Source organism: Oryctolagus cuniculus, chromosome 1 (assembly GCF_051225735.1).
Source record: "Oryctolagus cuniculus isolate XC-2025 breed Fujian yellow rabbit chromosome 1, ASM5122573v1, whole genome shotgun sequence".
Lineage (NCBI taxonomy): Eukaryota > Metazoa > Chordata > Mammalia > Lagomorpha > Leporidae > Oryctolagus > Oryctolagus cuniculus.
Genome location: NC_142867.1, coordinates 4393005 through 4402809, shown reverse-complemented (window position 1 = coordinate 4402809; position 9805 = coordinate 4393005). Strand labels below are relative to the sequence as shown.

General features: G+C 68.4%; 2 protein-coding genes across 4 annotated transcripts; one reads left to right on the top strand and one right to left on the bottom strand.

The window, feature by feature from the left end:
- Window positions 1-245: 245 nt before the first annotated feature.
- Window positions 246-3924, top strand: NDUFV1 (NADH:ubiquinone oxidoreductase core subunit V1). Its single transcript, XM_051830220.3, has 10 exons — window positions 246-359; window positions 937-1019; window positions 1435-1605; window positions 1967-2150; window positions 2303-2492; window positions 2652-2864; window positions 3026-3192; window positions 3357-3438; window positions 3513-3658; window positions 3759-3924. Exons 1-10 carry the CDS (start codon window positions 288-290, stop codon window positions 3843-3845), a joined length of 1395 nt encoding a protein of 464 aa, XP_051686180.2. The 5' UTR covers window positions 246-287; the 3' UTR covers window positions 3846-3924.
- Window positions 3925-4701: 777 nt separating this feature from the next.
- Window positions 4702-8177, bottom strand: LOC127486373 (double C2-like domain-containing protein gamma). 3 transcript variants are annotated; one of them, XM_051830221.3, is made up of 10 exons: window positions 7383-8177; window positions 7221-7300; window positions 7075-7146; window positions 6863-6972; window positions 6643-6778; window positions 6490-6543; window positions 5393-5541; window positions 5234-5315; window positions 5058-5154; window positions 4702-4985 (listed from the first exon to the last, which is right to left on the bottom strand). In XM_051830221.3, the coding sequence occupies exons 1-10, from the start codon at window positions 7612-7614 to the stop codon at window positions 4855-4857; spliced, it is 1143 nt and encodes a 380-aa protein (XP_051686181.2). In that variant the 5' UTR covers window positions 7615-8177; the 3' UTR covers window positions 4702-4854. The 3 variants fall into 3 exon arrangements, 2 of the variants coding, with proteins under 2 accessions (XP_051686181.2, XP_089170934.1); XM_089314808.1 differs by having other exon boundaries at window positions 5058-5138; window positions 7383-7915; XR_016222187.1 differs by lacking the exon at window positions 6643-6778 and having other exon boundaries at window positions 5058-5138; window positions 7383-7879.
- Window positions 8178-9805: the final 1628 nt, after the last annotated feature.

Genomic DNA, 9805 nt, shown 5'->3' with positions numbered 1-9805 from the left:
CACTGCGGACGTCACAGCGCGGGAGGGACCAGCCTGCTGGCGAATGCCCGCCCCCACGGTGGAAGATGGCGGGCCCAGGGCCAAAAGGACTACAACTCCCAGGAGTCTCCGCGCCAAAAGTCACTTCCGGTCCCCCTGTCCTCCCACAGGAGGCGGAGCTGGAGAGGCGCAAGGCTGCCTGGGCGCGTGACGTTCTTCCTGTGCGCCGCGCGGCAGCCTCGTCGCGCCCGCTCCTGAGCCTCGGTGTTGTGAAGGTGACAGCGGGAGGTGACGGTCTGGCCCCCGCGATGCTGGTGGCGCGGCGGCTGCTCGGCGGGGCGCTCCCCGCGCGGGTCTCCGTGCGGTTCAGCGGCGACACGGTGAGAGCCGGCCTGACCCGGGCCGCGCCTCGGAGCGCGCGGTGCCTGGGCTGTGTGGCGCCTTGTGGGGAAGCCGCCGCGGGGGCTGGCTGTGCTCGCGGCCCCGCGGCCCCTCCGGCCTCGCCGCAGCCTGGGTCTCGGATGCGGACTGCAGCCGCGGAAGAGGAGGCGCGCCGCGGGGTCCCACGTCCGGGGTCTGCCCCCTCGCAGTGGCGGAAAGGTGCCTCCACGGGGCGACGTCGGGAGTGAGGTTCGAGTGGACCTCCCCCGCCCGTCCTGCTTAGAGTGAGAGTTGAGGCCCGGCGCACCCAGTCTTGGCCGCAGGAGAGGCAGACCGAGAGGTGGACGGGGCGTCGGGGCTCCCGGCCCACCTGCCGCTCTGGCCCTGTGACCTTCCGTGAGCTCGGTCACCCCGGCCTCGGTCTGCTCCTCCGTAACTGGGCTGTGGTGAGCAGGAACTGGGACCCCGCGTGTAAGATGCTGAGCGCGGGGGGCACGGGGAGGGTTGGGGGCGGGGCCCCGGCTGCAAACCCGTAGCTTCTGGCCGAACCTCTGCCCCCGACCCTCTGACCCCCAGACGGCGCCCAAGAAAACCTCCTTCGGCTCGCTGAAGGATGAGGACCGGATCTTCACCAACCTGTACGGGCGCCACGACTGGAGGTGAGCCGGGACCAGGGCCTGGGCCTGGTGAGCTGGGGCAGGGGCTGAGCCCGGTGAGCTGGGGGCTGAGCCCGGTGAGCTGGGGCGGGGGCTGAGCCCGCTGGGGTGGGGGCTGAGCCCGGTGAGCTGGGGGCTGAGCCCGGTGAGCTGGGGTGGGGGCTGAGCCCGGTGAGCTGGGGCAGGGGCCTGAGCCCGCTGGGGTGGGGGCTGAGCCCGGTGAGCTGGGGCGGGGGCTGAGCCCGGTGAGCTGGGGGCTGAGCCCGGTGAGCTGGGGTGGGGGCTGAGCCCGGTGAGCTGGGGCGGGGGCTGAGCCCGGTGGGCCGAGGCGGGGGCTGAGCCCGGTGAGCTGGGGTGGGGGCTGAGCCCAGTGGCCGCGTCCGGGCCCCGTTCACTGCCCGCCGTCCCGACCGCGCAGGCTGAAAGGCGCCCAGAGCCGAGGGGACTGGTACAAGACGAAGGAGATCTTGCTGAAGGGGCCCGACTGGATCCTGGGCGAGATCAAGACGTCCGGCCTGCGGGGCCGCGGGGGCGCCGGCTTCCCCACGGGCCTCAAGTGGAGCTTCATGAACAAGCCCTCGGACGGCAGGTGCGTGTGTGCCCTCGCCGCGGTGGACTGGGGGTGCTCTCTGGACTTCCTGTGGGGAGACGCGGGTGCAGACCTGGGCTTCGAGCCCTGGGCAGCCCCGGGCGGCCTCCTGGCCCTCGTGAACCTTGGGGTCCCCGCGCGTGGCCATCCCGGCGGCTGCCGGCCCTGGAAATGGGGCGGAGGCCGAGGCCGCTCTGGCCGCCCGCAGTTTGTTTCCAGGAGAGCGGGGAGCCGAACGGAGGCCTTCTCGGGGTCAGCGCTGGCCACGGTGGGGCCGGGAGCTGGCCGTGACCGCGGCGAGCAGGCAGGGGCGGCAGGGGTGCCCTGCGGTGGAGGCCCAGGCTGACTGTGACCCGCACAGGCCCAAGTACCTGGTGGTGAACGCGGACGAGGGCGAGCCGGGCACCTGCAAGGACCGGGAGATCATGCGCCACGACCCGCACAAGCTGGTGGAAGGCTGCCTGGTGGGGGGCTGCGCCATGGGCGCCCGCGCCGCCTACATCTACATCCGCGGCGAGTTCTACAACGAGGCCTCCAACCTGCAGGTGAGCGGGGGCGGCGCAGGGAGGGGCCCTCCCGCCCCGTCCCGCAGGTGGCCGTCCACGAGGCCGCGAGGCCAGGGCCCTCCCTCCCACCCCGTCCTGCAGGTGGCCGTCCGCGAGACCGTGAGGCCAGAGCCCTCCCTCCCGCCCCGCAGGTGGCCATCCGCGAGGCCTATGAGGCTGGACTGATCGGCAAGGACGCCTGTGGCTCGGGCTACGACTTCGACGTGTTCGTGGTGCGCGGCGCCGGGGCCTACATCTGCGGGGAGGAGACGGCGCTCATCGAGTCCATCGAGGGCAAGCAGGGCAAGCCGCGCCTGAAGCCGCCCTTCCCCGCGGACGTGGGTGAGGCCCGGCCGTGTGGGGCCACGGGGCGGCGGGTGGGCGGGCGCTCCCAGCCCCGACTGCCCTTAGGGCGGGGCCCTGCCGCAGGAGCGAGGCCCTGAAGCAGAGCCTGGCAGCCCCCGCCCAGGAAGCCACTGGGCCCCTCCCCTTTCCCTGAAGGCGTGTTTGGCTGCCCCACGACCGTGGCCAACGTGGAGACGGTGGCCGTGTCCCCCACCATCTGCCGCCGTGGCGGCGCCTGGTTCGCCAGCTTTGGCCGAGAGCGAAACTCGGGCACCAAACTCTTCAACATCTCTGGCCACGTGAACCACCCTTGCACCGTGGAGGAGGAGATGTCCGTGCCGCTGAAGGAACTGATTGAGAAACACGCGGGTGAGGCCGGGGGGCAGGGAGCGGCAGGTGCCCACAGAGACTGGGCGGGAGGGCCTCAGGGTAGGGCTGGCTCCAAGGGCTGGCAGAGGCCCTGGCTCAGGCTGGGCAGGTGTGCCACCCTGACCCTGACCGTCCGTCCTGGGGACTGCCTTGGGGCCCAGGGGGTGTCACAGGCGGCTGGGACAACCTCCTGGCCGTGATCCCTGGCGGCTCGTCCACCCCGCTGATCCCCAAGTCCGTGTGTGAGACGGTGCTGATGGACTTCGACGCGCTGGTGCAGGCGCAGACGGGCCTGGGCACGGCCGCGGTGATCGTCATGGACCGCTCGGTGAGGGTGGGGCCGCGGCCAGAGACGCCAGGGAGGGGGCGAGGAGGGAACGAACGAGGCTGCTGGGGTGGGGTCAGGGGACGCCCGGGGAGGCGGGAGGGCCCAGGGGACGGCGTGCCACGGGGCTGAGGCCCGGCGCCTGCCCACTGCCCTTTGTCGCCCAGACGGACATCGTGAAAGCCATCGCCCGCCTCATTGAGTTCTACAAGCACGAGAGCTGTGGCCAGTGCACCCCGTGCCGCGAGGGTGAGCATCCCGGCCGGCGGGGGCTGCTCGGCGCGGCTTCGCCCCCTGAGCCCCGTGTCACGGCTGTGCCGCAGGTGTGGACTGGATGAACAAGGTGATGGCCCGCTTCGTGCGCGGCGACGCCCGGCCGGCCGAGATCGACTCCCTGTGGGAGATCAGCAAGCAGATAGAGGGCCACACCATCTGTGCTCTGGGCGACGGGGCCGCCTGGCCCGTGCAGGTGCCGTGCCCGCCGCGCGGCCCTTGGGCGGGGGTCGCTGCGCGTCCGGGGGCGGGGGCAGTTTCGGACTCTGGTTCACCCCGTGCCTCTCCCACCCCAGGGCCTGATCCGCCACTTCCGGCCCGAGCTCGAGGAGCGCATGCAGCGGTTTGCCCAGCAGCACCAGGCCCGGCAGGCCGCCTCCTGAGCCCCCCTGCGCCGCCCCCACCCGCGGCTCCGCCGTCTGCCTGCAGTGCCGGGCAATAAAGCGAGTGCCGCCCACCGTGCCCTTGTGACTTCTGACTTGCGATCCCGCCGCCCTCAGCCACTCCTTCCGGACTCCACTGGGTCTAGGATTTGCACGTGGCCTCCCGGGGTCAGTGTCAGTCTAGGGTTTGCACGTGGCCTCCCGGGGTCAGTGTCTCAGTCTAGGATTTGCACATGGCTTCCCGGGGTCAGTGTCTCAGTCTAGGGTTTGCATGTGGCCTCCCGGGGTCAGTGTCTCAGTCTAGGGTTTGCAGGTGGCCTCCCGGGGTCAGTGTCTCAGTCTAGGGTTTGCACGTGGCCTCCCGGGGTCAGTGTCAGTCTAGGGTTTGCACGTGGCCTCCCGGGGTCAGTGTCTCAGTCTAGGGTTTGCAGGTGGCCTCCCGGGGTCAGTGTCTCAGTCTAGGGTTTGCACGTGGCCTCCCGGGGTCAGTGTCTCAGTCTAGGGTTTGCACGTGGCCTCCCGGGGTCAGTGTCTCAGTCTAGGGTTTGCACATGGCCTCCTGGGGTCAGTGTCTCAGTCTAGGGTTTGCACGTGGCCTCCCGGGGTCAGTGTCTCAGTCTAGGGTTTGCACGTGGCCTCCCGGGGTCAGTGTCTCAGTCTAGAGCATCCTGGCACCCTTCCCTCCGTGCAGAAGCAGGCTGGGGTGGGAGAGGCAAGGTCCCGTGTGGGGCCCTGGGCAGTGTGGCTTGAGGCCAGTCCTGGGCCTGGCCTGGTGCCAGCCTCTGGGAGGTGGGAGCTGGGTCAAGAGGGCCCAGCCTGCCCGGTGCAGCGATGGTTGGAGGAAGGACGGCTGCGGTCTGGCTGAAGGGGATGTTTATTTTGGTTTCGTGGCTGGGGTGGGGAGAAGAAACACCCTGGGAACGGGCTGGTGGCTGGGGCAGTGGGAGAGGCAGGCCCTGGGCTCTGCTCAGCTCCGAGACGTCCGGGCGCTTGGGGGCCGGCCTCCAGGCTAGTCGCCGAGCTGGGGGGGCGCGCCATCCAGTGGGTGCCACAGCTCCAGCCGGTGGTCGCTGCGGCCCAGACACTCGCGCCAGTGCCACCCGCGCTCCCCACTGGCTCGGCTGCTCAGCTGCACCCCGCCTGTCGGGGGACGAGGCGTAGGTCAGGAGCCGGCAGGGCCCCGGCTCCCCCGCTGCCCGAGCTCCCGCTCACCGATGAAGTCGTCGGCGGTGCCCAGGTCGTAGTCCCACACGGACACCAGCAGTGTCTTCTGCAGCAGCTCCTCCCGGGCGCCTGCGTAGAAGAATTCCTGCAGGAGGGGGCGGGTCCTCAGGCCGGCAGAGGCTGGCTCGGGGCCAGGTTTGGCGAGGTCTGCCCGCCCGGCTCACCTCGTTGAACTCGGGGTTCAGGGTCTTCCTGCGAACGCTGGTCTTGTATTTAGACTTCTTCCCCGGGTTTGGACGCAGGAAGCTGATGGGGGGGGGCGGGGTGAGGTGTGGCCCTGCCGAGGCCAGGAGCTGCCCGCCTGTCCACCCGCTCACACTCACAGGCGCACGAAGGGGTCCGAGTAGCCGTTGGCGTCCATGGGGGCGAGGTGGGCACAGCGCAGCACGCCCACCAGCAGGCCGCCCCGCCGCGAGTTGTAGCACAGGGACAGCAGGACGCGCCCGCGCTCCTCCCGGGCCGCCTCCGCCTCCTGCAAGTGGAGGCCCTGCTCAGCCCCACGGCGCCCCCCCACTCCCCGTGCAAGCGTGTTTCAGAACTACAAAAGGCCTGGCTGCGTGAGGGCGGGGGAGGGGCGGTGGCTGGCTCAGCCCGCCAGCCCACCGTGTGCAGGCTTCAGTTACAAAATGGCCTGGCTGCGATGACCGTGGGGGGCAGTGGCTCTGCCCGGTGCCCGGGAGGGAAACGGTCGGCAGGACTGACGGGAAGGGGACTGGTGGCCTCTGGGTACCAGGGCTGTTCCAGGAGCTTCCCAGGGCACCTTGTGCAACCCGAGGCTGCACAGGCCTCCTCAGGTGCACAGCCCACCCCTCCGCCCTCCGCCAGACCACACTGGGCCCCCAGAGCTCCAGGACTGGGGGAGGAAGCAGGCCGGGTGCTTCTCTCACTCGGTGGGGAGTCCCTCTGCAGGGAGGTGGCCTCCTGGCTCCCAGCCGGTCCTCTGGCTCGCTGGGTGCAGTGGGGGCCCGGGTCAGGAGGGGGTGTCGCAGGTGCTAAGCGATGCCCACATTGTAGCCTCCGCAGCCTGCGTGTAGCTAATTGGGCTGCAGCACCTTTGTGGCCCCACTAGGGGGCAGGGCACCCCACCCTTTCCCCAGAGCTGCAGGGCCAGTGGCCTTAATCTGAGAAGCATGTGAGGGGGCAGCCAGCCCGGGAGCCGCCCACCCTGCCCCAGGGCCAGATCTGGAGGCCCAATCCTTCTGCCTCTCTGACCTTGCCAACTCTCCCATCTTGGGCCACAGAAAAATAGCACCCACGTGTGCCTCCGGGTTGCAGGTCTCTGCCAGGCTGGGCCCCAGAGGGAGATCTGGCCCCACCCTGCCCAGGCATCAGCAGCCTGGCTGTTTTCCGGCTATGAGAGCCTGCAGGGCCCGTGCGAAACCCCGACACCACCCCCGCCCCATCCGGCTGTGCTACCCACCTCCTCATACAGGGACATGCCCCGGGCGGTGTCCAGGCTCTTGGGTCTCTTGGCCTGAAAGAGTGGAGAGCCGGGTCACCTCTGCCACACGCACAGGCCGCCCAGGGCCCCTCCCTGCTCCACCCCCACCCCACCCCGGTGCCCACCGCTCACCGGCTGGCGCGTCTCCAGACAGACGTCAAAGCTCCGGGCTCGGTTGGGCACCAGTTTCCTCAGGGGCACCCGCAGCTCCCCCAGGGGAGGTGGGCGGCGCCGGGGCCGCAGGCGGGGGTCTTCACACACGCACAGCCTGCTGGCCCCGCAGGTCAGCCCTAGCCGCAAGCCCTCCCTCTTCCCCACACCCCTGCCCCCTGTGGCTGAGTGGGACCCTCACCGCAGGGTCTTGTGCCTGGCATCCTGGCAGGTGAAGCCGTGGTAGGTGAGTGTCTCCTCCCAGACAGGTGCCCGCGTGCCCCGGATGGTGCGTGTCCGAAGCTGGCTGGCCTGGGGGCCAGGAGTGGGTCAGGGCCTCTGGGCCCAGACACCCGCCCAGCCCTCCCTGGGCCTGGGAGGGGGCAGTGGGGCGGGGCCTGGGTCTGAGCTCACCTTGCTGGGCCCTGGCAGCAGATTGGCCTTGACGTAGGTGTCCACGGAGCCCGAGGCCAGTGGCTTGAGGCCCTGGGGAGAGACAGTGGACGTGGGGCAGCCTGTGGCCCAGCCCCTGGTCCCCAAGACCCCTTCCCCATCCTCACCTTGGCACAATGAGCTGTGCAGTGCAGGGCACTGTTGTCCGCGTCAAAAAGAAGTGTGAACTCCAGGGTGCCCAGGGCAGCTGCGGGCAGGTGCAGCAGGGTCAGCCCCTACCTCGACTCCCTGCCCCTCCACGCGGCTGGCAGGGCTGTGCCCCTACTCACTGCTGTCGTCCGAGTCTCCCTCTGGCTCCGGGTCAGGCTGTGGCTGGGGCGCAGGATGGCTGGTGGGGGCCGGGGTCCCCCGGGCAGGCTCAGCGAAGGGGGAGAAGCGCGGGAAGTGGTGGGAAATGAGGCGGATGGGCCGGATGGGCCCGGGGTTCACGTCGATGGCCATGTGCTCCTGCACGCTCACCCGCTGCGGCCGCCCCCGGCCCGCCGGCCCCGCGCCCGCCATGGGCTCAGCCACAGGGCGGGGCTCAGGGGAGCCCGTGAGGACTGGGGCTGGGAGGAGTGCACCGGGCCCCCAAGGCAGGACGAAGAGGCATCGCTGGGGTGGCAGGCAGCAGAGGGGTCCTGAGGACAGAGCTCAGGGCTGGGGGCCCCCGTGTGGTGGACGCCCAGCTGGGTGCCTGCCCCACCGGCTGGGCTCCCTGCTGCTGCTGGCGCAGGTGTGTGCCTGGGCTGCTGAGCCGGACTGGGGCTGCGGCGCCCAGAGCCCCCACTAGTGCTGGGGCTCGGCTTCCTGCCCTGCCCCCTTCGCACATTGCCAGAGGGAGTTATTTTTACTGCGGTCATGTGGCCCCGCTCCCACCTGGAGGGCAGGAGGTGACAAAAGGGGTGTGGGGTGAGGAGGGGGTGCGTGGGAGGTGGGGGTGCTGGGGGAGCGCTAGCAGGCAGGGGGCGCATGGGAGGGAGGGACAGGGAGGGGCTGGGATGCTGGTGGTCCCTGTTATCTGGTGCCCTTGCCTGCAGGAGTGTTGGAAACCACACATCAGACGGCTCCAGCCCGCCCCCAGCCTGGAATGGAGTCTTAACCCATCCTTGGGGCGTCCCCTGGTCCCCTCACCGAGGCCCTTGGCACTTCACAGTGCCCCCCAAGGTGGGGCCCTGCTCCCCTCCCCATCTCCACATTGCTCTTCCTGGCTAGAGTTACAGAGTGAGGGAGAGACAGAGGTCTTCCGTCCCATGGTTCTCTCCCCAAATGGCCACAATGGCCAGAGCTGGGCTGATCAGGAGCCAGGAGCTTCTTCTGTGTCTCCCATGCTGGTGCAGGGGCCCAAGCACTTGGGCCATCTTTTGCTGCCTTCCCAGGCCATTAGCAGAGAGCTTGATCAGAAGTGGAGCAGCCGGGACTAGAACCGGCACCCATATGGGATGCTGGCACTGCAGGTGGCAGCTCTACCCACTGTGCCGCAGCGTCAGCCCCTGGCCCTTAGTTTTAAAGGGGCAGTCATGGGACCAGCACTGTGGTGTAGCAGGTTAATCCACAGCCTGCAGTGCTGTCATGCCCCACTTCTGATCCAGCTCCCTGCTCATGCGCCTGGGAAAGCAGGGGGAGATGGCGGAAGTGCTTGGGTCCCTGCACCCACGTGGGAGACCCAGAGGAAGCTCCTGGCTCCTGGCTTCAGCCTGGCCCAGCCCCCACTGTTCAGCCATTTGGAAAGTGAACCAGCAATTGGAAGATTCTCTCTCTCTAACTTTTTCAAATAAATAAAATAAAGCTTAACAAATGCGCTCATGTACTCATGTGAAAGGCAGACATCTTCCATGCCCTGGCTCACTCCCTCCCTGTATGACTGGAATGGCCAGGCCTGGGCCAGGCTGAAACCGGGAGCCAGGAGCTCTGTCCGGGTTTCCCACGTGGTACTCGAGCCACCATCCCCTGCCTTCCCAGGACTTCAACATGCACTCTGGCAAGGGGTTGCAGCCTCTCCAGTGGTGGCTTAACCCATGTGCCCCAGTGCCGGGCCCCGGTCACTGCCGCAACCCCCTCAGCTTCCAGAAGTGCCCATGTATGAGTGGGACCATGTGGGGTTCGCCCATTTCACTGAGCAAAACGTCCTCCAGTGTCACCCCTGTTGTTGGCAGTGTCCTGCTGTAAGGTGGAACAGTATTTCTGGGTGTGTGTGTGGCATCTTCCTTACCCCAGCTGGGATGCTCCGCCTTCTCTCCTTTCTCAGCTACTGTAACACTGAAATGTACGCGGGAGTGGACAGCTCTTCCACACACAGTCTTCAGTTCCTCTGGGTGCAAACCCAGAAGTAGGACTGCTGGGTCCACGGCACTTCTAGCCCTAGATTGTTGGGCAGCCTCCCCGGTGTCTTCTACAAGGGTGGCACTGACCTGGCTTCTCACGGAGAGCAGGCCAGGGACGTCTCCTCTCACCCTGCCCGATGCGGAGGAGACGGCCCCGCCCTCTGTGCTTTGTCTGCATTTCTCTGCGGTTTGGGGATGCTGAACATTTTCCCACACACCTGTTCGCTGCTGCTGTCTTCTTTTGAGAAATGCCTGTTCAGGTCCCTCGCCCATGTCTAAACTTGGGTACCTCCCTTTCCGGGATCTCGAGTTCTTCGTACGCCCTGGGTCTTAACCCTGATCATGTGGGTGTGTGCGGGCATGTTCTCCCGACACGTGTGCTGTCTCCT